Source organism: Macaca fascicularis, chromosome 1 (assembly GCF_037993035.2).
Source record: "Macaca fascicularis isolate 582-1 chromosome 1, T2T-MFA8v1.1".
Taxonomy (NCBI): domain Eukaryota; kingdom Metazoa; phylum Chordata; class Mammalia; order Primates; family Cercopithecidae; genus Macaca; species Macaca fascicularis.
Genome location: NC_088375.1, coordinates 133,427,433 through 133,452,400, shown reverse-complemented (window position 1 = coordinate 133,452,400; position 24,968 = coordinate 133,427,433). Strand labels below are relative to the sequence as shown.

General features: G+C 35.8%; 1 protein-coding gene across 5 annotated transcripts in view; it reads left to right on the top strand.

Annotated features, from left to right (window-relative positions):
- SLC30A7 (solute carrier family 30 member 7) overlaps nucleotides 1–23,388 on the top strand; it is an 84,783-nt gene extending 61,395 nt beyond the window's left edge. For 2 of the 5 annotated variants that reach the window (XR_012417194.1, XR_012417193.1), the window contains 3 exons: nucleotides 3,683–3,773; nucleotides 7,931–8,080; nucleotides 16,527–17,056. Coding sequence is in view for 1 of the 5 variants with exons in the window: in XM_015432090.4 (XP_015287576.1) it covers nucleotides 3,683–3,773; nucleotides 7,931–8,080; nucleotides 16,527–16,574 (289 nt within the window). In the remaining 4 variants the exon portion in view is untranslated. Of the gene's footprint in view, nucleotides 1–3,682; nucleotides 3,774–7,930; nucleotides 8,081–11,323; nucleotides 11,383–16,526 lie in introns of all 5 variants that reach the window. The other 3 variants (XR_010588519.2, XR_012417186.1, XM_015432090.4) reach the window with 3 other exon arrangements.
- Nucleotides 23,389–24,968: the final 1,580 nt, after the last annotated feature.

Sequence of the window (24,968 nt, the reverse complement as noted above, 5' to 3'; positions counted from 1 at the left end):
CTGATGCTCTGGAAGAATATGTGATTTGCTTAAAGCTATTTAATGGCAGAATCAGAACCCAAGTATCATGGTTTCCATTTGAGAGTAATTTTCATGTCAGATATCTAAACATTGTTAGTAGTTCCCTAGATTAAGATTGGAGAAGAAATTATTAAAATAACTAAACTTAGGATGTAGGTAAGAAAAAAACTTTTTTTCTTACTCTCAAACAGTAATTTAAGGAGAACCATTTTTGTGCCTCATTTTCTGAGTACAGTTAGGGAAAGATAAAAATTTTAAGTTTAATATGTAAAAACATTCTGTGATGGATTCTTTCTTTTTCCTGAGAAATGAGGATGGAGAGAGTAAAGAAAAATGATGGTTGAATTGTACCTAATTAATATGCCATCATTTTTTTCTTTGCCTTTTTTGTAAACACAGGAAGTCGTCACCTATTTAATAGCAACACAGTAGGTAGAAACCGATACCACTCTTCAGTTTAGATGAATGAATAACCGATATTCTTCACTGTCAAAATCCTTAAGTCCATTTGCAGTTGTTTTCTACTCATTTTTTTTCTCTTTCTCCAACCTGGCTTTTACTCTTCCTGAAACGTTACAGTGGATGGACTCAAACAATATTTGCATTGTTTAATCTGATGGCCTTTTTCTGTTTCTGTTTTTCTTCATTGAGGCATTTACTATTACTGGAAATATGTTTCCCCTTTTTCTAGATGTTTTACTTACCGTGCCTTTACTTTCTTTACCTAGTGCCTTTTCTTAACTGCTAATGATTCCATATATTAAAGATTTAGTATTGATCCCGAGCCTTAGATATACTTTTTAAATTTATGAATTAATTATGTTTAATAGATTCAGCTATGAATTCTGTTCCATAAACATTTATTTGCCAAACACTGTCTGAGATGCTGGGTTTACAAACATAAATAAGATAATTCCTACCTTAAAGCAACTTTCTGTTTAGAGGGAGGGGGAAAACACAAGCTGGTAATTATCATGCAATGTAGTAATAGTGTAGGTAGCACAGATTGTTTCATAGGAGCACAGAGAAGACACTTCATGCAGTGTAGAAGGCAGTTTGCGATCAGGAAATATACCCTAAAAGAGGTGACATGTGAGATTTCAAAGAGTGAATGTAAGACTGTAGGGCAGCTTAGGGACATTCTAAGCAGAGGTTACAGTTTGAGCAAAACCATGAAAGTAAGAAACAGTATAAGGTAAAGTACAAGTATGTTTTATTTGGAGAGCTTAAAATATGAAGCAAGGATTAATAGGAGGTGAAGGTAGAGGGCCAGATCCAAAAATATACCATGTTAAAGAGCCAGTACTTATTCCCTAGGCAGTGGGGAGCTTTTGACACATTTCTTAGTGGGAAAGGGATAGGGTCACATACCTATTTTATGTCTATTAGTCTAACGTCTCTATAAAATCTGGTTGTATCAGTTATCTGTGGATACGTAAAGCACTCGAAAACCTAGTAGCTAAAATAATACACATTATTATCTTATACTTTCTGTCTTTCAGGAACCTGGGTATAGCTAACTGTGTTGCCTGGCTCAGGGTTTCTCACAAGGTAGTAATCAAGGTAGCAGCTGGGGCTACAGTTACTCCAAGGTTCATCTGGGGGAGAGTCTACTTCTGAGCTCACTCAAGTGGTTACTGACAGCATTATGTTCCTTTTGGGCTGTTGAACTGAGGGTCTGTCTAGTAGCTCTCAAGAAATATCCTTCAGTTTCTTGCCACATGGTCCTCGCTATAGCACAGCTCACAACATAGCAGCTGTGGGAGAGCAAGTGAAAGCAAACAAGGAGGGTATACAAGACAGAAGCCAGAGTCTTTTTACTTAATCTTGGCAGTGACGTCTCATCACTTTGCCATACTCTGTTCATTAGCAGCAAGTCACTAAGTCCTGAAACTTTACATAGGGCATGAATACTACATAGGGCAGGGTCATTGGGAGCCATCATTGAAGCTGCTTGTTACGTGGACTTGAGGAAATAAGACTAGAGCTGAAGCGACCACTTAGGAAGCTATCATAATAATCCACGTGGAAGATATGGAGATTATTGTGGACATGCATAGTACAATGAAGGGGAAGGAATTGAGTCAAGAAACCTTTAGGATATTAAATCATGAGAACTTGGTGATTTAAGGGAGAAGAAGGAATTAAGGGTGACATCTAATTTTTCTTGATTTGATTATCTGTATTTCTGTCACTCATTTAACCAACAATTGGGCCCACTTTATGACCAGCACTTTGCTAGATCTTGGGAATATAATAGTGAGCCAGATAAGCACTGTGTCTTTTCTTTTGGGTCTTTCTTGGTACCTCTCTTTCCTTTCCATCTGTCAAAATACCACTAGTCCTGAAAGTACACTTGCTTCTACTCTTCTTATGAAACCTTCCTTGAAAGATGGATGTTCTTTTTATCTTCTTCAGCTACAGCTATTATCAGAAGTTTTACTTGAAAATTTTGAAATTCTCTAAGTTTAAAAGTGAGCACTGACTTAAGCTATTAAGTGTAGGGAAGCCATTTCTGACCTCCTCTCTTAACCTACTTCAAGCAGTAGAACAGTGCATTGCCACTCTGAATCATTGGAATCACATGGAGAGCTTTTTGGACATTCCCTCAAAGATTCTGATTCAATATATCAGAAGTGAAAACAAAATGAGACTCTAAGGTGAATTGGATATTGCTAGACTGGAAAGCCATTACATTCGAGTAACCGTCACCATTCTACTATTAATTGTTTATGTACCTTTTTTTTTTTTTTTTTTGAGATGGAGTCTCACTCTGCCTCCCAGGCTAGAGTGCAGTGGCACAATCTAGGCTCACTGCAAGCTCCGCCTTCCGGGTTCACGCCATTCTCCTGCCTCAGCCTCCCCAGTAGCTGGGACTACAGGTGCCCACCACCACGCCCAGCTAATTTTTTTTTTTTTTTTGTATTTTTAGTAGAGATGGGGTTTCACGGTGTTAGCCAGGATGGTCTCAATCTCCTGACCTCGTGAGCTGCCCGCCTTGGCTTCCCAAAGTGCTGGGATTACAGGCGTGAGCCACCGCGCCCAGCCTGTTTTGTGTACATTTAATCATCCAAATAGCCTAAAACAGTAGTTTCAAATACTAATTGAAGACTAGTTACAGCAACACATGCAGACTTTTGGGCACCATCCCTAGAGGAGCTGAGTTCATTTCACTGCATCTGTGGTTATCGCCAGGCTTCTATATTTTTTAAATAATGAAATATGACTGATATTGAACAAATAGACTGATGTATTCTTTTTTTTGTATTTTCCTTATCAGTGCTATTCAGATAAGTGCATGTAAATATTTGATAAATATTAAGGACCAGTTAGCATGGTAGGCTATGATTACTTTGGAAGGTTCTGACCATGTGGAGTCATATTTTAACAGTTGAACATGTGCTGGGTTTAGATGATATTATATTATTTCAGTTTTATAGCTTTACTTTTTCATACATTAATACATTTTCTCTAGGTCTTTTACTTTTACTTTGGATAATTTACTGATCACATGGAAAATCTAAAACAATGGTTGATTGTTTTTTCTCATATTATTCTAAGTCCTATTATATTCTACCATAGGAAGGGATATTATTACTTTCTTGCTGGATGGGATTGTCAGAATGTGACTTTAACAAATTGTTTTTTTCCTTTTCCTTAGTGTTATTCCTCTTTTAAGAGAATCTGTTGGAATATTGATGCAGAGAACTCCTCCCCTATTAGAAAATACTCTGCCTCAGTGCTATCAGAGGGTGAGTTTCAAATATTCCAAACCATTGGGTTTTATGCTGTTTTCAATCTCTTGATTTTCAGCTTTCACAAATATGGGTAACATGTGTGTATAATTGAATATTTCTTCCAAGATTGAATGCTGACCATGAAATGTCATTTATACAAGCCAGAATAAAATTGTCGGAAAATGTTGAACTTTACTAAAGAAAATGTAGTAGAAATTGTTCTGATCTAGAAATTGAGCAGTTTTTTAAAATATAGAATATCTATAGCAGAGACATAGCATTTATTCAACATAGAGTTTTTGAGCTCCCATTCTACCAGATATTCTTCTAAAATACTGGGGAGGTAATGGTAAACAAGACAGACAGTGCCTCTGTTTCATGGAACTTACAGTCCAGTGGGGAAATACAGGAAATAAACAATAAGTAGGTAAATAAGAAAATATCAATGAGAATTACTATAGTAGAAATAAAACAAAGTGATGTGTTAGTCATGGATGGCTACCTTAGATTCACTAAGGGAGTTATATGCAAGGAAATTGAAACCTTAATGACAAGAAAGAGCTAGCCATATGAAAATACTGGAGAAGAATGTTCCAGGCAAGGGAGATTGCTAATGTAAAAGTGCTATGGCTGGATTTAATTTGTGTTTGAAGAACAGAATAAAAAAGGCCATTGTGGCTGAAGTATATTAAATAAAGGGAAGAATGGCTTGAAAGCCTGGAGAGAATGGCAGGAGCAAGATCATTTAGGGTTTTGGGTCATAATAAGAGATTTAGATTTAATTCTAACTCAGTGGGAAGCATTGGAAAGCTTTTAGGCAATAGAAGTGTCATAAATCGTATGTTTTCAAGAGATTATTGTGTTTTCTATGAAGAGAACATATTCTAGGGAGGATGAAAGCAAAGAAAACCAGTTATGAAGTTATTGTCCTCTAAGTGAAAAACAATAGTGGTTTAGATTACAGTTGTAGCAGTGAAGATAAATATACATTTGGGATATGTTTTTGGAAGTGGATTATATTAGCAGAGGGTAGAGAAAGTGTTGGTTTATTACTTGGTAGATGGTAATGCCACTTACTAGATGGTAATGCCACTTACTGAGACTGAGGCCTTGGTACAGGTTTGAGGATGGAAAATCTCCCAAATGAAGAGTTATATTCTGGATATGTTAAAATGGAAATGGCTACTACACTTCTAGGAGAAATGTTACTTAAGTGGTTGGATATGAAAATCTTGAGTTTTGGGGACAGATTAGGACCAGAAAGAGTTATAAGTCATCAATATATGAATAACTTCTAAAACATCAAGATTGTATGTGATTACCTCCAGAGAAGTTCTAGTTCTACTCTTTTAGCTCTGCTTTCAACTCTAAATTTGGAGCACAGGTGAGAAAGCCAGGAAAGGTAGTGGTTAGTGGGGTGCTGGAAAACCAAAAGAGTGTAGGATCACAGAGTTGAAGAAGGAGGAAGTAATTAACTGTGTTGAATATTTCTGTGGGGTCAAGGAGGGTAGAAACAAGAAGTGATCAGGCCGGGCGTGGTGGCTCACGCCTGTAATCCCAGCACTTTGGGAGGCCAAGGTGGGCAGATCATGAGGTCAGGAGATTGAGACCATCCTGGCTAACACGGTGAAACCTCGTCTCTACTAAAAAAAAAAAAAAAAAAAAAAATGAAATACAAAAAATTAGCCAGGCATGGTGGTAGGCACCTGGAGTCCCAGCTACTCGGGAGGCTGAGGCAGGAGAATGACCTCAACCCAGGAGGCGGAGCTTTCAGTGGGCCGAGATTGTGCCACTGCACTCCAGCCTGGGCAATGGAGCGAGACTCCGTCTCAAAAAAAAAAAAAAAAAAACCAGAAGTGATCATTGACTGGCCTTCTGGATGCCATTGATGACCTTTAAGAGCAGTTTCATTGGAGTGTTGGAGAAGGGAGCATGATTTGAATGAATTAAGGAGAAAATGAATGGGGAAGTGACAACTCCTTTACGAAGTGTTGTTAAAGGGAGCAGAGAAATGAGTTGATAGCGGATATGGATGTAGTATAAGGATAGAGGGTATTTTTTTGTTTTTAAAGTAGGATGTTTTAGAACAGCATTATCCCGCAGAACTTTCCCCAATAATGGAAAGGTTCTATAATCTGCACTGTCCAATATGGAAGCCACAAACCACATATGGCTAGTGTAACTGATTCTTTTTAACTTAATTTCCATTCATTGAAATAGTTACTGTGTCTAGTGACTTTTGAATTGCACAGCACAGTTCTAGAACATGTGCATTAACTAATGGTAACAGTCTAACTGAGAGGAAGAAATTGTTATAGTACTAAAGGACATTATTAAAGGAATAAAGTCATGGGAAGTTGAGAAAGGATAGAACCCAAAGCACAATGGAAGGATTAATTGTTGATAGTAACAGGGGTACTATATCCTCTGAGGGAATGCAGAAATGCTGACATAGATAAGGAGTCATTGGTAGATCTAATGGTAAAGGATAAGGGATTTTCTTTGTACTTCTGTTTTCTCTATAATGTACCAGGCAGTGTAATCATGCAGAGAGATCAGAAGGCTAGAGGAAAAAGGAGAAGGTATAAAATAATCTTTTGATACAGGGAAAGTACATATTGCCCATTCAAGATTTGTGGTTATTATTTTAAGGTAGCATCAATCAGCATAATTGTTACTAATTGTTTTACATATATATATATATAAAACTATATATATATAATTGTTATATATATAACTATATATAATTGTTATATGTATAACTATATATAATTGTTATATGTATAACTATATATAATTGTTTTTATATATATATAACTATATATATATATATAGTTTCTCTTCTTCACAATAAACTACAAGGTGAGTGTCATCTTCCTTTCCCTAGATAAAATTGAGGCTCACCTTAGGTCCAAATGCTAGTGGCTGAATCAGGATTCTAATCCACGTCACTCTGACTCTAAAGGTCATGTTCTTTCTACTCTACCACACTGCCCTTTTCATCTGTAACTACAGTTTCCTCCCATTTTTTAATTGGTAAAATTAAAGCCAGTTTCTACAGGAATTATTCTTTAGTTTGTGTTTTAAGATAACTGCAGTCATGTACTTGTACTGCTACATATGGAAGTAGGAGAAATCTTTTCCATCAGGTTATTTTATTAACAGTAGAACTCACCTTAGGCCTCATCCATGAGGATGTCATGTAGAAAAAATGTGGAGGGATATCTGGCTAAAACAGCTATGTTGTCAGAATCCAAAAAGAGGAAGAAAAAGTATACCTTGATCTTTTTCCCCAATAAAAGCAGTTTTTAAAGAAGGCACAGTAGATATTATCTCAATTTCCCATCAACTGTCATGGAGTTTATAGAAAAAAAAATGACTACATTCATCAAATTCTAACAAAAAATAAATAGTTTTGATAGATATAAGATCAACATTTTCTTAACTTCCCAAGTAGATTATGTAAAATTCAGAATCTCCGAACTGAAAAAGATCTTAATGTGCTTTTGGCCCAGCCTTCTGTCTGTTGCAAAATCTCCTCTATGACATCAAGTTGGTATTACAGCTTCTTGACCATTTCCGGAGATAGGTAGTTAACACACTCCCAGAGAAGCTTCCCTCTTTATTTGTAAACTGCTGTAATTGTTATAAAGATCTTTTCACATTTCTTTTAACTTCTGGTTGTTGATCTGAGTTCCACTCCTCCAGATCAATATAGAGATGCGGAACAATAGCAGTGATTTGGGTATCTGCCTTCTTCCTGATCTTCAGGGAATAAATCTAATGTTTCATCCTTATTTTCTGTACATTTTTGGTAGTTAGCCTGTATTAAGTTAAGGAAGTGTCCTTCTAATAGTTTTTTTTACAAGTCATAAATAGGTGTTGGACTTTATTAAGTGATTGTTACTGTAAATTTCCCTGTGGGGCACACTCTCAGATGTGTCCTACATATTTTGATATGTGTTTATTTATATTTCCCAAATACTTGTCATGGTACCTGGCACATAATTAGTACTCAAGAGTATTTATTTATTTATTTATTCAAACATCCTCCTTTCCTTTTTTTAAACTAGAGAATAGAATCCATGTTTACTGATATATTGCACAATAACTTAAGTAGAAGGGAGTACTTAATTTGATTATGATGTTAATATCTCTCCTTTATATTTCAGGTACAGCAGCTGCAAGGAGTTTACAGTTTACAGGAACAGCACTTCTGGACTTTGTGTTCTGACGTTTATGTTGGGACCTTGAAATTAATAGTAGCACCTGATGCTGATGCTAGGTGGATTTTAAGCCAAACACATAATATTTTTACTCAGGTATGTCTTTTTTACTAACTTCTTTTTAAGGGTCTTAAAATTTTTTATAACTAGTAGTTTTAAAAATATTTACAAGGCCAAGGTGAGAGGATGGCTTGAGGCTAGGATTTCTAGATCAGTGTGGGCAACATAGTGAGACCCCATCTCTACAAAACGTAAAATTAGCTGGGCATGGTGGCACACGCCTATAGTCCCAGCTGCTTGGGAGGCTGTGGCAGGATGGTTGCTGGAACCCAAGAGTTTGAGACTGCAGTGAATTATGATCCAGTTGCACTCTAGTGTGGGCCACAGAGCAAGACCCTGTCTCAAAAAAAAAAAAAATGCTATTTAACATAATAAATATATATATACTAAACTATAAGGTAAACATAAAGCCACATTTTTTTTTCCAACCACAGAGTCGTTTTGGAAATACCTGTTTTAGTTAATATTCTTCAGGAATAGGAAGATAGTTCCTATATGCTCATCATTGTACTTATTTGAGTTCTTCAAGAAAAAGTATATTATCCTTTACTGCACATTTCTTAGAAGATACATTAGGTACTATCTGAAGCCAAGAATTCTAAAACAGTGTTTGGAATAAGAATAAGTGGCTTTAGCTAAAAGCAGACTGTTAACTTTTTTTGTGTGACAGCAAAACTATGGTCACCTACTGAGTGATTTAATAACTTTATATGCTGTTGAGTTTTCTTAATAGTGCAATTGGAAATATGAATTAGTGCATGGTCTACAACCAAATTATTTCAGTTAAGGCTCGTGCCATCATGAGTTAACATAGCTATATGACTGACAATTAAAGACTGATTACTATGGTATGCATTGTGTATATATTGGGAGAATAAGAAGGTCATGTCAGTAACATCTAAGAAAGAGGTAGAGAGAATATAAATTCTTTTCTCAGTCTAGTTTGTTAGAAACATTTGGCAAAAAAAACCTAGACATTGATACCACTGTCAGAATCATCTAACACAGCAGTCCCTAACCGTTTTGGCAACAGGGACTGGCTTTGTGGAAGACAATTTTTCCATGAACGGGGGTTGAAGGTGGTGGTAGGAGGGATGGTTTTAGGATGAAACTGTTCCACCTCAGATCATTAGGCATTAGATTCTCATAAAGAGCACACAGCCTAGATCCCTCACATGTGCAGTTCACAATAGGGTTCGCGCTCCTATGAGAATCTAATGCCACAGTTCACCCGCCACTCACTGCTGTGAGTGGCCTCGTTCCTAACAGACTATGGACCAGTACTGGCCTGTGGCCTCCCCTGATCTAACACATAGATGTAATGAAGAAACAGGTTCCATGTGTTAAAAATCTGTGGTTGAAACTGACATTATATTCCTCCTGGTGTGATACCATGGGGAATACAGAACATGACCTATGGGTTACTCCTACCAAAAACGTTTAACTTCAATCTAACCATGGGCAAACATCCAGACAAATACAGCTTGTGAGAGCCTCAACAGCATATAAATCCAAGGCTGTTAACTTGGATTATTTTAAAAGTGTCAATGTCATAAAGGAGAAAAAGGTAGGGGATAATTCTAGATTAGAGGAAACCTCACAATTAAGTGCAATGTGTGGTGTTTGATTGGGTCTTGGACTGGGGAAAAAAAGCAACCACAAAGGAAAGGGCTGGATAATCAAGGAAATTTGATTATAGACTGTAGTAGTTCATTTAATTGTATGAGTGGTTAAATTTCTTGGATGTGATAATGGTATTGTGTTTATAGAAGACTGTTCTTAATTCTTAGGAGATACATGTTGAAGGATTTAATGGCAAAATATCCAGATGTTTAATTTTCAAATGTTTTGGTAAAATTAAAAAATTGCACATAAATATATATGTAGAGATGAAGCAAACTGGCAAAATATTAACAATTGGTAAATATAGCTGAAGGGTTCACAGGTATTTATTGTACTATTATTTTGACTTTAAATTTTTTCAAACTAGGCTAGGCATGGTGGCTCACACCTGTAATCGCAACGCTTTGGGAGGCCAAGGCGGGCAGATCACCTGAGGTCAGGAGTTCAAGATCAGCCTCACCAAAATAGTGAAACCCCATGTCTACTAAAAATACAAAAATTAGCCGGGTATGGTGGTGCCTGCCTGTAATCCCAGCCACTCGGGAGGTTGAGGCAGGAGAATCGCTTGAACCTAGGAGGCAGACGTTGCAGTGAGCTGAGAGCACGCCATTGCATCCCAGCCTGGGTGACAGAGCGAGACTCTGTCTCAAAAAAAAAAAAGTTTTTTTCCAAAATAAAAAGAAAAATAGAAACTTTGGTGGCACCTCATTGCCATCCAGATAAAGCCCAGACTTTCTAGCGTGAACCAACTGACTTTTAAAGTCTCTCTCCTGCTTTACATTGCCATGTACTTTATACTCCAAACCCACTAGACTGTGTACTTTTCTGTGTGGGACAAAAATCCTACTCTAACTTGAAGATCCAATGCAATTGTTACTTTCTCTCTGAAGCCTTAAGTGTCCCACAAAGCAGAATTACTTTATTCTATGTCATACATATCACATTGTACAACTTGTGTGCAGGTTCCTACCAGCTGTCATGATTTTGCATTCCCAGTGCTTAGAAGAGTATATGTGTATAATGAATTTGTTGTATAAACAGATTTTAAAGACTGTATTTGATTAAAGCCATCTTTATATATGCTAAGTATGGAAAAATATTATTGGGTTCCCATTGGTCTTTTTTAACCACAAGCTCAAAAAGATCTTAATGAGATCTAAAATATATCTTTCTGATAAAGAGAAATGTGTCATTAGGTCCCTTTGGGAATAAATTAATGAAATAATCTTATGTATAATTAGGATTTACTTCAGTGCTAATCTTATGTGTAATCAAGACATACACTACTACAAAACAATATGCTGATACCACTTATTTCAGAATTTTAACAACTAGGTGTCTTTCTTAACAGACACTGTAAGTCTATCTCATGACCTTCATAATGAAGCATGCAAGACCTTCACAATGTGTCTGAATCCTTCTTATACCTTCTACATGTTTCCAGGACAACAAGATAACCAGGCTAGCAGTAATGTTTCTTTTCACTGATGTTTCCAGATTATTTTTCCCTCCTTTACCTTGAATTTTCTCCTAGATATGCCATGTCATTTCACCCTCATAGTGTGAGCTTCTGTTGAGCCCTAAGACACCCCATACTCTCCTAGGACTTTGGCACTTACTCACAATTTGTCCTCTAAAAAGGAATGCAATTTCTAGTTTTAGAAATGTGCAAGCAGCTGTGTCGGGGCTTAGGAACTGCTGAAGTTGCCATTCAAGTAAGTGGAAGGAGGTTCTTCTGGTAACTTTAGAAATGTTGGCTTTAAAAATGACTGAAATTGAAAGTTTATTCAACTGCTTCTTTGGTTTTGGAAACTGCATTTGAGCTTTGAATATTTTAAGCCCTGAAAAAGTATTTTAAGCCTTTTTGTCACCTAATGATTTTAAAATTGTTTTATGATCACTGCTTTAGTTCTGACGTATGCAAATTGAAATTTTCATGAATTTATTTTCCTTTTCTGTGTATACCCTAGTAATGCATGATCCTTATGCAATTAGTATATGCCAAGGCTTGCAGGAGCATTTTTATTTTATGAGATGAAATTTAAATTAAAAAAAATTAATCTTAAATTATATCTTGTAAATTTTACTTATCAAAAATAACAAAACTCAAATTGCTCCCTTTTTGATCACACAGATGCTTCAGGTGTATTTCTTATAGACAGATTTAAAATACTGGTGGCCTTAGTTCCAAAAGACCAAAAGAAGGATTTTTTCAATAATTTATAGCTTTTTGTTTATTACATTTTTAGGTATCTTTCTTATAGCCAGTCTTAAATTAGAATGTAAGTGATAGTTTTTGGTTAAAAATATCTAAAAGTCGAAGAATTATAACTTTCTATTTTGTTAATAAAACTATAGCTTTGTGACTATATCTTAGGCATTAGCTTTTTTAATTTCGTTTTTCAGAGTTACCAATTAATCTTTAACTGCTAAAGAAGTTGGCTTGCTGTACGTGAATATAAACTAATGCAAGTGCATTGTTAAAAGCCACTTAGTACTTAGATTGCTTTGGGATTAAGTGACAATACAGTTTGTAAAGTACCAGGTTTTGTGCTGGCATAGAAAAAGTCCTCTCCCTTTTCTTCCCCTTGCACCAATTCTTTTTAATAAGTTATCATTTGGGAATTGATAAAATGGAAAGTTTATGTTTTGTGTTTCATGTACAAACAGGAAAAGAAAATGGGATACTAGATTAGGAAGGCAATTAACATCTTATGTTTTAAACTGGCCAATAGTATTTGTTAATTTTTTAACATAACACACTTCACAATCATAACTGTAATCCTAAAAATTTAACATACTTTTTGTTAGAAATAATGTTTGAAGGAAACGTATTAAAGAAACATCTAGAAATATGTTTGAAGAAAAGTCTAGAATATGCTTGGGGTTTATTACCATTCTCAGTTCCACAAAACACAAAAGACGGTCTCGCCTAATACATATTTATTCCTTGATAGAACTTCTACCTTTATTTCTTCCGTCTTTTCTACTCTTCTGCCTTTCTCCCTTGTGCCTAATAAGTCCTAAGCCCCCAACTTCCTGCTTCAGCTTTTTGTGCTCTATTCTCTGTCCTCAAAATAGAAGTTAACACTGATACCCAGGAAGGAACCAAAAAGCCTCCTCACAAGCCCAAATAAGAGTGCCCCAAGTTTCAGACACTTTCTGCCTCCGTTAACTCTCCTAGGATCATAATCCCTTCCTGTGGCTCATCTAACCTTGCTCTGTCTGCTTGAGGGAGGGGGTAGGAAGTAGGAGAAGGTGGATTACTATTTTTCCACTTTTCCTTTTCTTTTTTTTTTTTTTCTTTTAAACTTTTGGTCAAGGGCTTTAATGTTTCCTAAGTATTGATTTTGGTTGCCTGCTCTGCAGTTTTTCCTTATCCATCTTCCCATTATCTTTCTTCATCATTTGTACTTGAAGTCCACCAGAATCTGACCTTCTTTGGAAGTTGGAGAGAACAGCCACAGGTTGTGAGGCCAACAGATCCCTAAGTTTATTGTTTTTAAGTAATCCACATGATTTAAGTGTTCACTGGTTGATGAACAGAGGTGGAAATAATAACAGCATCAGCAGCTAGCATTTATTGAGAGCTCATCATGTGCCAAGTACTATGATCAGTACCTAACATATTAAATGAGCCTCAAAAGACAATTTACAGAAAAAGAAACCCACACTCAAGTTACTGTTATTGACTTGTAATTTAGTCACAGTTACTCATTATTTTGCTAACTCTGAAATGATTTAGGTTTCACAAGGAAGAGTAAGGCAATTTGTCAAGACTTCATTTTAAAGGGATAAAGATGAATATATGTTCAGTCGAAATAATTTTCTGTAGTCATATTCCTGTTTATTTCTCTAAATTTTTTACTTCTGATTTGTTATCCTTTCTACAACAATAAATATGTATTGAAAATATTCTAAGCCTATGGCACCAGGTTAACATTTATTTTCTTAGGAGCATAAAAGTGTTCAAAATAACTAGGTGCCTTTCCAATTTATAAAAATATTGACTGGAGTATAGTTTGTACATTATTCTCAGGATATGCAATGAGTACTATGTGGTTTTCACATTTTAAGGACCTGTCAGCCAGCCTCTGGCTCCTGGTCCCATTCTAGGGGTAGAATTTATGATGGACCTGAGCAGTGTTTTCATCTGTTGGAGTGTCTGTCATGTCTTTGTGATGTGAACAAACTATAGAAAACTTAGTTTGCATTCAGGGAGTAGGTGACTTACCATAGGATTCTTCCACTTTTCTCTTTACTTTGAAGGAAACTGGAAGAGGAAAATGAGAATCTGTAAAACTTGAAGCTGTCCTCATCAGGCCAGATGGATAAAGCAAAATGACTTTTTTTTTTTTTTTTTTTTTTTCCTGTTAGACTGAGCTTTTATGGAAAGCTGTAAGCCCTTAGGGGAAGGTTATCAGCTTGAGTAATTAACTCATGATTATGCAAAGATAATTTATCTAGCCTCTTTGTTTTTCCTTTCTTTTTGACTGCCTTGGGCTACTTCATTTTTTATTACCATATTTTCTGTGTTAGGGCTAGGAGTAAGGAAAATGACAGAGACAATAAAAAGAGCCCAACTTATTTTGCCCGTTTTACTTTACCTAACAATGTTGTTGAAAAATAAAATAAATTAAGACAATTTATTTGAACAATATTTGTTTCCTCTTATGGTTTGATATATAAGAATTTTTAAAGAGTTTCTAAGTACAGTCATTTCAGGTGTCATCTGGATAATGTCAGATCATATAATTGTAATCAATCATAATAATTTGTAATAGCCTTTTATAAATGCCTGGTATATAGCAAGGATTTATTGAATATCTGTCAAATATTGGATGAATACGTAACAATTGTGTGAGATTAGTAGGGTTGGTGTTTATCAACGCTTTTAAAATGAGAAAAAATGAAGTTTGATTTTAATTTGTAACTCAAGAACATATAGATACTAAATTCTGTCTTTTTTCTGCCACATCATCTTAACTGAGGAGCAGATACTATTAAATATATTTTTCTTAAATTTGAGTAACAACTTTACCTTTCCACAGGAAGGCCTTTTATTTAAAAAAAAAGAAAAAGAAAAAAAAAGGAGAAGCACCAGCAAAATTAAAATATGTTTCTTTTGCTGGCAAGCTTCTAGAGCCTGTCAAGCCTTTTATCCATTTGAGTAGTTCCTGAATCCTTTCAAGCACTTAGTATTGTACAGTGCCCTCCTACCTGAATTCTAGAAAAAAGTCAAGCTAGAAAACAGTGCTTTGAGGAGTCCAGAAATTACTGTGAAAAGGTAATGCTAATAGATTTTTTCCCCACTCTGGTTTTTTCCTATTAAATATTCCAATTTACCTTTTATTCTGTGGTACTGAGAAAAAAGGGCTTATTGTGACTGACGGGTTCCTTTAATTAAAAATAGATCATTTTGGGTTGAAAGAAGGAAATTAGTGGAATTTCAGTTAATTCAACAAATACTTATTGATCACTTACTGTGTGCTGGCTCCCACTTGAGGTTCTAGGAGTCAGCAGTGTAAAAAAGAAGACCAAATCCTTTATCTCGGAGAGATTATATTATAGTGAGAGGTCAATAAACAATAAACACCTTGAATAAGTTGTATAATACATCACAAGGTGGTAAGTGTATTGGGAGTGAGTGCTGAGGTATTTACTAGCTCTTGTACCAAGCTTTTTTTTTTTTCTTTAGCCTTTGGGGATTTCAATTTTCAGAGAGAAGGAAGAACTAGCAAAGGAGACTGAGAAAGACTGATAAGTGAGGTGAAAGGGCAGGCAGTGAATATTCTCTGGAAGCCAAAAGGGAAAATATACATATATATATGTTTAGTAGGCGGGAGTGACCATCTGTATTCTCACTGATAGGTGAGGTAGGAAGAGGCCTGAGAATTGGTATTAATGTGAGCAATGTGGACGTGACCTGGACAAACAGTTTTGGGGAAGTGTTGGGAAGCAAAAGATTGGTTGAAATGAGTTCAAGAGAGAAGTGAGAAAAAGGATTGTAGACAGCAAATATGGATAACTCTTTTGAGGCTTTTTCTGTAAAAAAGAGTGGAGATTGGGAGCCCAAAAGGAGACGTAGGGCTAAGTAAAGGGGTTTTTTGATTTTGTTTTGTTTTTGTTTTTGTTTTAAATAGCTTTAGGGGGTACAGGTGCAGTTTTGTTACTAGGATATATGCATAATAGTGAAGTTTGGGCTTTTAGTGCAACTGTCACCTGAATAGTGTACATTGTACCCAAAAGATAATTTCTCATGAGGTTTTTTTCAAAGCTAGAAACAGCTACAGTGTGTTTGTATGCTAATAGAAGTGATCCAGTTGAGAGGGAGTAAATTGATAATACAGAAGATATTGGGGAGAATTTAGAGAGCAGTATCCTTGAGTAGCAAGTTCGTATCCAAAACAGAAGAGAGGACTTGGAGTGCAAAATAATCCCAATAGATAGTTATACTTGCTAGATTGTTTACTAATCATTTATCATAGGAGGATTTAGACAGGGTTGATGTATGAATTTCAGCTAGGAGCCAACCAGTCAAGCATTGTAGAAAGGGAATTACAATTCTCTGTAATTACTCTGTAATTGTAGAAAGAGAACTGCATTTTTCTAAGTATCACCTGGATATCTGGATAGGGTGTGTGACTGTTAACATGGCTCTTTTGTTGTTGTAGTTGTTGTTTTGTAGTGGTAAATGGAGATTCTTTTTTGTAGCTTATGAATATATTTGTTTCTGAAATAATAATTTCTTTTTTTTTCAAAGCGAGATTTGTAAAAGAAAAGAATTACTTTCCTGAAATGTGTAGGGTGTTATTAGCTTGTTTGATTTTCTAACTTTTTTTTTTTTTTTACTTTTCAGGCTGGAGTGAGGCAGCTCTATGTACAGATTGACTTTGCAGCCATGTAGTGAATGGAAAGAAATTATGCACCTTTTATGGACCAAATTTTTCTGGTACTGTACGATCCAAAACATTGTACCCAGCTTTTTAAAAGAGAGAAATTATCACTACAACTCCCGAGCACTAAGTAGACTGGGTAGAGTCAGCCGTTTACGCTCTGTGGGGAGTTCACAGCTAAGTGATCAGATTTAAGAGGATATCTCCTGGACTTTTGGTCTTTTCTTTTGTGCTCTTTCCTCCAAATCTTTTTGACTTCTGAGGTTTTTGGTTTAGGGTGTTGATTTGTCCTTTTTCTTTCTTTTTTTGTGTTTGGTTTTTGTTTGTTTTCATGTTGAATGCCCACACCATCATCCTCTCATCCCAGCCAATAGGAATTTCAGATTGTGGGCCTCCAGTCTTCTGGAACGTCTTCACTGAAGCTGCTGGAAACCACTGCTTTCATTCCCACAAAACCAGTATTACTTTTTTTTTTTAAAAAAAAAAAAAGAAATTGGAAATCTGTTCTATAAGTAATGTCACAATTGTTGACGTTCTTCAGTATAATCATGTTTGTAAAATTGTTTGTACCTTGCAAACTTACGAACCAAACCATATTGGGTTTTCAAAGTGCCTTTGTATCCGAAAATGTATTTGCCAGCATAGAAATGTACCATCAAAAGTCATGTATGGTTTATTTTTATTTTTTATTTTTTGAGATGGAGTCTCGCTCTGTCGCCAGGCTGGAGTGCAGTGGCGTGGTCTCAGCTCACTGTAACCTCCACCTCCCGGGTTTAAGCTATTCTCCTGCCTCAGCCTCCTGAGTAGCTGGGACTATGGACATGTGCCACCACACTCAGATAATTTTTGTATTTTTAGTAGAGACGAGGTTTCACCGTGTTGGCCAGGATGGTCTCAATCTCTTGACCTCGCGATCTGCCTGCCTCAGCCTCCCAAAGTGCTGCGATTACAGGCGTGAGCCACCATGCCCGGCTATGTTTTTTTTTTTTTTTTTTTAATGGATATTCTGTAATCTATACAAAGCAAGACTATCGCCAGTCATGTATACAAATTGTCTTTTTGTGTACTTCCAGCATAGGTTTGGATATATGAACATTTTTCTTTGATTGTTTTATCTTATCAGAAAATAAAAGCTCTTAATTTGCTTTTTAAAACAAATTATCACATTTTAAATTACTTCATGGACTGTGTTTTCAAAACTTTGCAAATTCATCTGTTATACAGAAAATTTTGACTTAAAACATCTGCTGAATTTCAAATTTCTGTAAAAGCTACTGTATCTGTGATAAACTTCCCTATATCTTTCCTTGCCATTTCTATGGATTTTATAATTAAAGAAAAAGGCATTGGAGACTGAAGGCAGAAATGATTGTGACAGTGCCGTTTGGCTTTTTCATTCTTCAAATGCCAAGTCATCCACTTTGTTTTCCTGTTTAGGCTTTGCACAAATACAATTGCTTTCAGGAATCCTAAAGCAGCATTTTATTGAGTTTGAATTATTAAAGGTACAGAGGAAATGTGGTGATGTAGAACTTTTCCTAACACAGGCATCTAGGAAGTAAGTACTAAGTTGATTTTCTAGGTTCTTATATATCTGAAAAATAAAATTGCAATTTGAGATAAGTGCTTGAACACTCTCCTTAAGTATTCTCTGTGTTTTATGAATAGATAATGATCTGATTTTCCCATCATACTTCATTTTACCATACGTATTCCCTTTTAACTTTAAAAAAATTGTAAATGTGGGAGAAAAAACCCTGCAGGATGGAAATGATGATTAAGAATGTAGATCAATAAGCAGAAATCCCTGTTGATTCTAAGTTTCAGAGTGTCTTTTCCCGTATTTCTGACCTACATCTATAAACTACTCTCTGTTAGGAGAACTAGACCACTTTCTTCATTCTTTTCTAAACTGCTGCAGATTGCCATGAAGTCTATCAATAGTCTCTTTTCGGCAGGCAAAGTAGTATTTTCTAAACATGTTTGCTTACTGCCAGGTGGTTTGAAAGCTATGATTTACTGCAGTAGTATGTGCTTAAAACAACTGTTGAGGTCTTTTAAGAGGGAAAGTTCAAAAGGAAGTGTCCTGATAATGGTACTGGTTTTTCTACAAATGTAAGTAGTCATTTAGAAGTTTGCAACTACCACCAAGTCTGAGAGAACTCTGGGATATTTTGTGGGTTTTGGCATATTAGATAGAGAAAATGACAGATCTAGATGAAGGGAGATTTTGGATGTGTGCCTTTAAAAACTGAGTATGTATAACTACTGATATTTCACATATGGAGATATTTGAATACCCAAGTCTGCCTTTCACAGAGCTCTCCATTCCAAGTTTAGTTTTTGTCAAAATATGAATCATTTTATTTGTACTATCAGTACACAAATGCATGAGTATGTTTATATAGTGTTAGACTGATGTGAATTTGCATTTGTTACATGATATTGCCAGCTCATATCAGTTAGCAAGTCAGCATTAACATTTATGCTTTAATTAAATGCCAGTATACCTATGTGTGCAGCAGTAAAAAATTAGTGAGAAAAAGCAACTTTTTTGTCACTCTTAGGAAATATTTTGTCTTATTAGTGTTCTTGGCACATGTGTATTACTAAAGTTGATAATTCCAATGAGAAATACTACCTGATTATTATTATAAAATTAATTTACAATGTCCCTGATATTGGGCTCTTACCAAAAAAACAAAAACAAAAACACACAAAAACCCCGTATCTGAATATAACTTTGACAATATTTTTAAAATTCAAAATATTCTCTGGACAACAAATTTGTATTGCTCAGGGACAGTTTACCTTGCCTGGTAAACCTTCCCAAACAGAAATATAGCTATACTAGCTTTGGTTTTTGGGTTTTTTTTTGTTTGTTTGTTTGTTTTAGATGGAATTTCACTGTTGTTGCCCAGGCTGGAGTGCATTGGCGCAATCTCAGCTCACTGCAACCTCCGCCTCCCGGGTTCAAGTGATTCTCCTGTCTCAGCCCCCTGAGTAAGTGGGATTACAGGCACCCACCACCACGCCTGGCTAATTTTTGTATTTTTAGCAGAGACAGGGTTTTACCATGTTGGCCAGGCTGGTCTTAAACTCGTGACCTCAGGTCATCCTCCTGCCTCGGCCTCCCAAAGTGCTGAGATTACAGGCATGAGCCACCGTGCTCAGCCACGAGCTTTGGTTTTCTAAACACAGATTATATTCCTCAAGATGAAGGGCTTAACATATCCACAGCTTCCTCAGTTTGCTAACTCCCCATGCGTCTTTGTGAAGGACAGTATCTAGTTTATTTGTAGGTCAGTGTTCTTGTGCTGTCATTTCCCTTATATTTGGAATTTGTCAGCATTCCTGAAAACCTACACATGTATATCAGTAACCAAAATGCCATGACTTTTTTGCACCTTTGTACAGCAGCCAAATCATGAACTGAAAATGTTAATGTTTGTACCTACCTACTATGGAATAATCAGTTTTTACAGAGATTATTAATGTGGTAGGACCCTGTTATGTAATGCCAAAATTTAAGAACCATATTTACATTGCTTAACATAGAATTTTACATCTAAGCAAGGACTGGCCTTAGAAGCAGTCTAGTTCTACCTCTCATTTTACAGATGAGAAAACCGAAGCCCAGAAAAGCTCTCATTTGCTCAAAGTCACAGAGATAATTAGTGGCAAAGCCAAAAAGATTCAGATCTTCTGACTGAAAGTCAGAATAGAGTTCTTTACACTCTATTATGCTGCCTCTCCAGTGTAATATTTGCCTTTCTGTAAATGGGATTAAATATGATTTGTAAATAAAGGACATCTAACCTCCTTTTTTTGGTACATTAAGGCACTTTATAAATGGACTTTTATTGTCTCATTTTTCATATATAATTATTTCCATAATATTCTTTATGGAAGATGTTGTAATTAATTTTAACTTTTTTACTCTTATAAAGCCAGTTCCTGACATTTTAAAAAATGGTATCTGTAAAATGGATCCTTTTATGAGTGAATTTTTCTCTTAATTGCCCAAGGCTAAATCCATTGTAAGGATTGCTTTTAGTTTCTTTATTTTGTTTATGTTCTCTGAACTGGTATTTTTTTATAAACCAGGCTAATTCACAGGTCATTCCATTTCAGTCTTGTCATGTTGGCTTCCAGTCACTGGAAAAGCTTTTGCATGTTAAAGATTTTTAGAGCCATGCAAAACTGGGCATTAAATGTTACATAAAACAAATCTTTTAAGTAAGGTAAAATGTTGAAGTCTTAACCAGAATTCCAAATACTAAATTCTAACTCTTCATAAAAGCATTACCTTTGGAAAGTTAAATTTTTTTTTTCCTTTCATCACCATCTTTGAAACAAATTATTTTCCAATTCATAAGAACTTTGGTAAAAAAAATAAATAAATAAAAGGAAATTATATTTTGTTTGGACATTCATTGGAAGGCTTGTTGAAGACATGATCCCCCAGAAGCCTTAGTGACCCAGATCTCAACCAGAGGCTCAAGATAGCCTCAGATACAATGAAAGATTATGAATCCAAAAAAAAAAAAAGAGAAAAGGAGCAGAGAAGGACAGTTCTGTTTAGAGCCAAATGGATGTGAGTCTGACCAGGGTGTCTTTGGTTTATATTTCCTAACTGCAGATTACACAGAAGGCAAGGTTAGTAAGTATTTATGTGCCAGACGCTTAGTGTGGCCTTCATGTTATTACATTTAAGCCTCAAATTTCTACAAAGGAATAATTTTGTATGATTTTATGATTGACAGAGCATTTTCAAATCTCCTCTAATTCTCATAACTTCTCTGTGAGGAAGGAATTTGTATCCTTTTTACAGATGAGGAAGCTGTTTGGAGATAATTTAAGTGACCTGCCTGGGGAATATAGCCAGTAGTAGAGCACTGATTAATCAGGTGCTGACATCTGCTCTGCTTTGTGTATGTCATTCAGCAGTGCTTCAAAGATCCAAGAAGTTGTAGCAGATCTCAATAGACTCTCCTGTAAAATTAGTGAACAATCACCATGACAAAATTGGTATGGGGGAACAGTCATTATACATTATTCAGACTCATTCCTTCTTCCAGTGCCCTTATGCTTATTTCCTACCTTTCCCATTGGTCTTAAACTGTGCAGGCTAAAAAGAGGAACCAGAACTCCCTTAAGCACTTTTAAGACTATTTAAAACATAGAGTTTTGTTGGTATTGCAGAGTAAGCTGCTTAAGGGACTAAATCAAAAGATAGTACCCTCTGTGGCCGTATGAAGAGAGAAACTGAACTTCTACCCGAGAGACCTTAATTTAGTTTATTAGGGAATTATCTTCCCCAAAAGTACAAGCAATTTTGTACTACAGGAGAGGGATAAGTAGATTTGATTTACATTACATTTTATGCACACCTTTCAAAACCAAGAACTATGTTGCATAAATAGTAGTAATCTATGCTTAAACTTAACATTTAATGTTGACTTCTTACAACAGCCTTGAAAATTATTTGTAATTGTGATCATGATGTTGGAAAGCTTGTAATAAAGAATATCTTTCTCTTATGCATTCTTTTATCCTCATGGATTTACACGCTCAGTAAATGGTTAACTAGTGAACATTTTAGATAGTTGTTAAAAGTAAGAGTTAAGGATAGGTAAAACCAATAATTTACTGTTTTTTACAGCAGACATCTCAGCATTTCTTTGGCATTTTTGCACAAATAAATGACTATATATTCACCTTGGCCATTTTTTTTAAGTAGCCCTGTGAGCTACTTAAGTAGCCCTGCTCATTCTTTTTCATATACAGTGGAAGTATAAAGATGTTATCCATTTTACAAATTGTTGGATCGAAATTTGACAGAATTGGGACTGTGGAACCTGGGTCACTTGAATTTTCTGTATTTTGTATGGCCAAGTCAGGAACCAGACAGTCTCCATAGTCTCCTTTGTTTTTATGGAATTGCCATATTCACATATTTCATTTATCCTGATGTATTGTCATCCAAAACGAAAGAGGTCTTTCTTGAAGGTACTTTAAAGACAACACTACATGTATTCAATTACTGATTTAAATATTCCCAGAATTATTTTTTACCTTTCTCTTTTTCCCCTCAAACACATTTTAGTAGCACCTCCCTCTATTTCTTCACTGATTTTTCATCTGTTTTCATTGTTATTTCCATTATAGAACTTCTACTTTATACTAGCAGGGAAAATTTTTTTATTTTGAATTTTAATATTTGAATTTTGTTTATGTATCACATATTGTGCTACAGTTAGCCTCAATGAAAATTCTATTTTGAACTAGACATCCTGTCAATAGTTTGTCAAGTAACTTCATTGCTTCCCTTAATAGCAATTCAGTGAAATTTTTTCCCAAGTGATATTCCCCCCAACTTTGTGGGTTTGATAAACAGAATGAGTCTTTTATATTGGAAATACTGTGAATGGAAAATTGCCAAATCCCTTCTTAGTATATTTTAAACACCCCTACAACACTTTTACCTCCCTGCCTTCAGTGGTGGTTAAACATATGGCCAAGTTAGAATTTGGGTTTGATTCTTTTGGTGAAGACTATGGCATCAAAACATTTCTTAAAATGTTTGAGTACAAGGCTAAGTTATAATGTCAGCTTTAAAAGACTATGTTGTGATTTGGTTTGAATATGCTGAAGTGAGCAAATATGATTTGCCCAAGTGCAATACAACAAATCTATAATGTATATTTCACATTTTCTACTTGAACTCATTCATGTATATATTTTGTTAAACTTCATATGTATTTAAAAAGAATCATGAACTGTATCAAAATTCTTTCAATAAAATTTCTGTTTAAAAATCTCTACCTGAATTGTGTCTATCAATCAGTTTGATGAACTGATATGAACACTGTGAATCTTACAGGTATTGGAATAGATTCTAGAGGACTTAAGGAATGAAAGGCAAAGAAGGATTCTCAGAGCCAAGAAACGGCAGAACTCATTAGGAGAGAAGAGATGGTAGGAGGTTGGAAGTTTCTCTACATTGTGAACAGCCTCATTGTGGCTCTTAGTCAGCATTTGACCTCATAAACATGTCTCAAAGTATTTACTTCCAGATATTTCCATCACTCCCAAATTGTTCTCTCATCTCAGTTTCTATGGATGACTTAGTCTTATATGACATGAAAGCCAAAGCATCTGATGTGAGCCTCCATTATCCTTCCAAATTTTTCTCTCTAATTAGAAGCAATTCCTTTTTAAAATAACTTCTTCCACAATATCTCAGGCACCACTCATGTCACCTTCCTTCTCAAATGTCTTCTTACCAAAGCAGCTTCTTTACTATCAATCTCTGCCATACTTCAAGGCTTTATCCTCAGCATGTCTGCTGTCAGATTCCTTGTATGTGGTCTACATTTGCTGCTTCTACCTCCTTTCTAACCATTTCCATAGCTCGTAGTAGTATAGCTTCACTCCTATCTTGTAGAAGTTGCTTCAAGGCCATCAGTGGCTTCTTGTCACATTCATGGCGGAACTACCAGCATATCCCATTCAAAATTGAAGAAAACAAATCTTTCCCATTCAATTCTCAACTACCAATTTGTCGGAATTCTTCATAGAATTCTTAGAAAACTGAGCAATGCCTTTATCACCTCCATTTCCTGAATCCCTTATCATAAAATGTCTTTCTTCCTTTGAAATCGTTTACATTCTTTTCCATTCCCACTGCCCTATTCCAGGATTTCACTGATGATTGCAAGCAGAATCACTTTCCTTGTCCAGCTCTAGTCACCTCCATTCCAGCCCCCACCCAAACAATTCTGGCTTTGGCAGAGAGTACAAGGAATTTTTGTTGAATCCAACTTTTGTCCAGGCGCTTTTGAAAGATTTGCCCTGTCCTGGCTTCCTGAATGCCTGGGGCTGGCCCCTCTGCATACCTGCTAGATTGAGACTCCCTACCTATCCTGTGTTCTCTGGAATTAGCCTCTGGCCGAATTCTACAGTGGCCTGTCAACACTCCTACAGAGCAGTCTCTTCTGTTTATACACTGGGTTAGGAAGTTGTTTGGTACAGTACTGCAGCGGCCAATCTTATGTAGAGTTTTGGTTTTCCTAACCACAGAAGCCACCCTCTGTTACACTGGTCTTGCTTTGCCAGTTTCCACTTGCAGTCCTCTAGCTCAGGAATCTTGAGTGGCTCTCTAATGCTTATCAAGTGTAAACTCTTCTGAACAACTTTTGAAACTTAAATGCATTTCTTTCCCTTCTTATTAAATCAAACCCTTGATTATGGCACCAAACTTTTCATTAGTCTAGAGCAAAAATAACAGCAGAGACAAGGAGGAGCAAACAGGTTCAATAGGTGTAGACAGAATGATAGCAGTTTACTATTTTTTTCCATTCTTTCCAAAAAAAAAAAGGAAACAGCATTTTAATTGGATT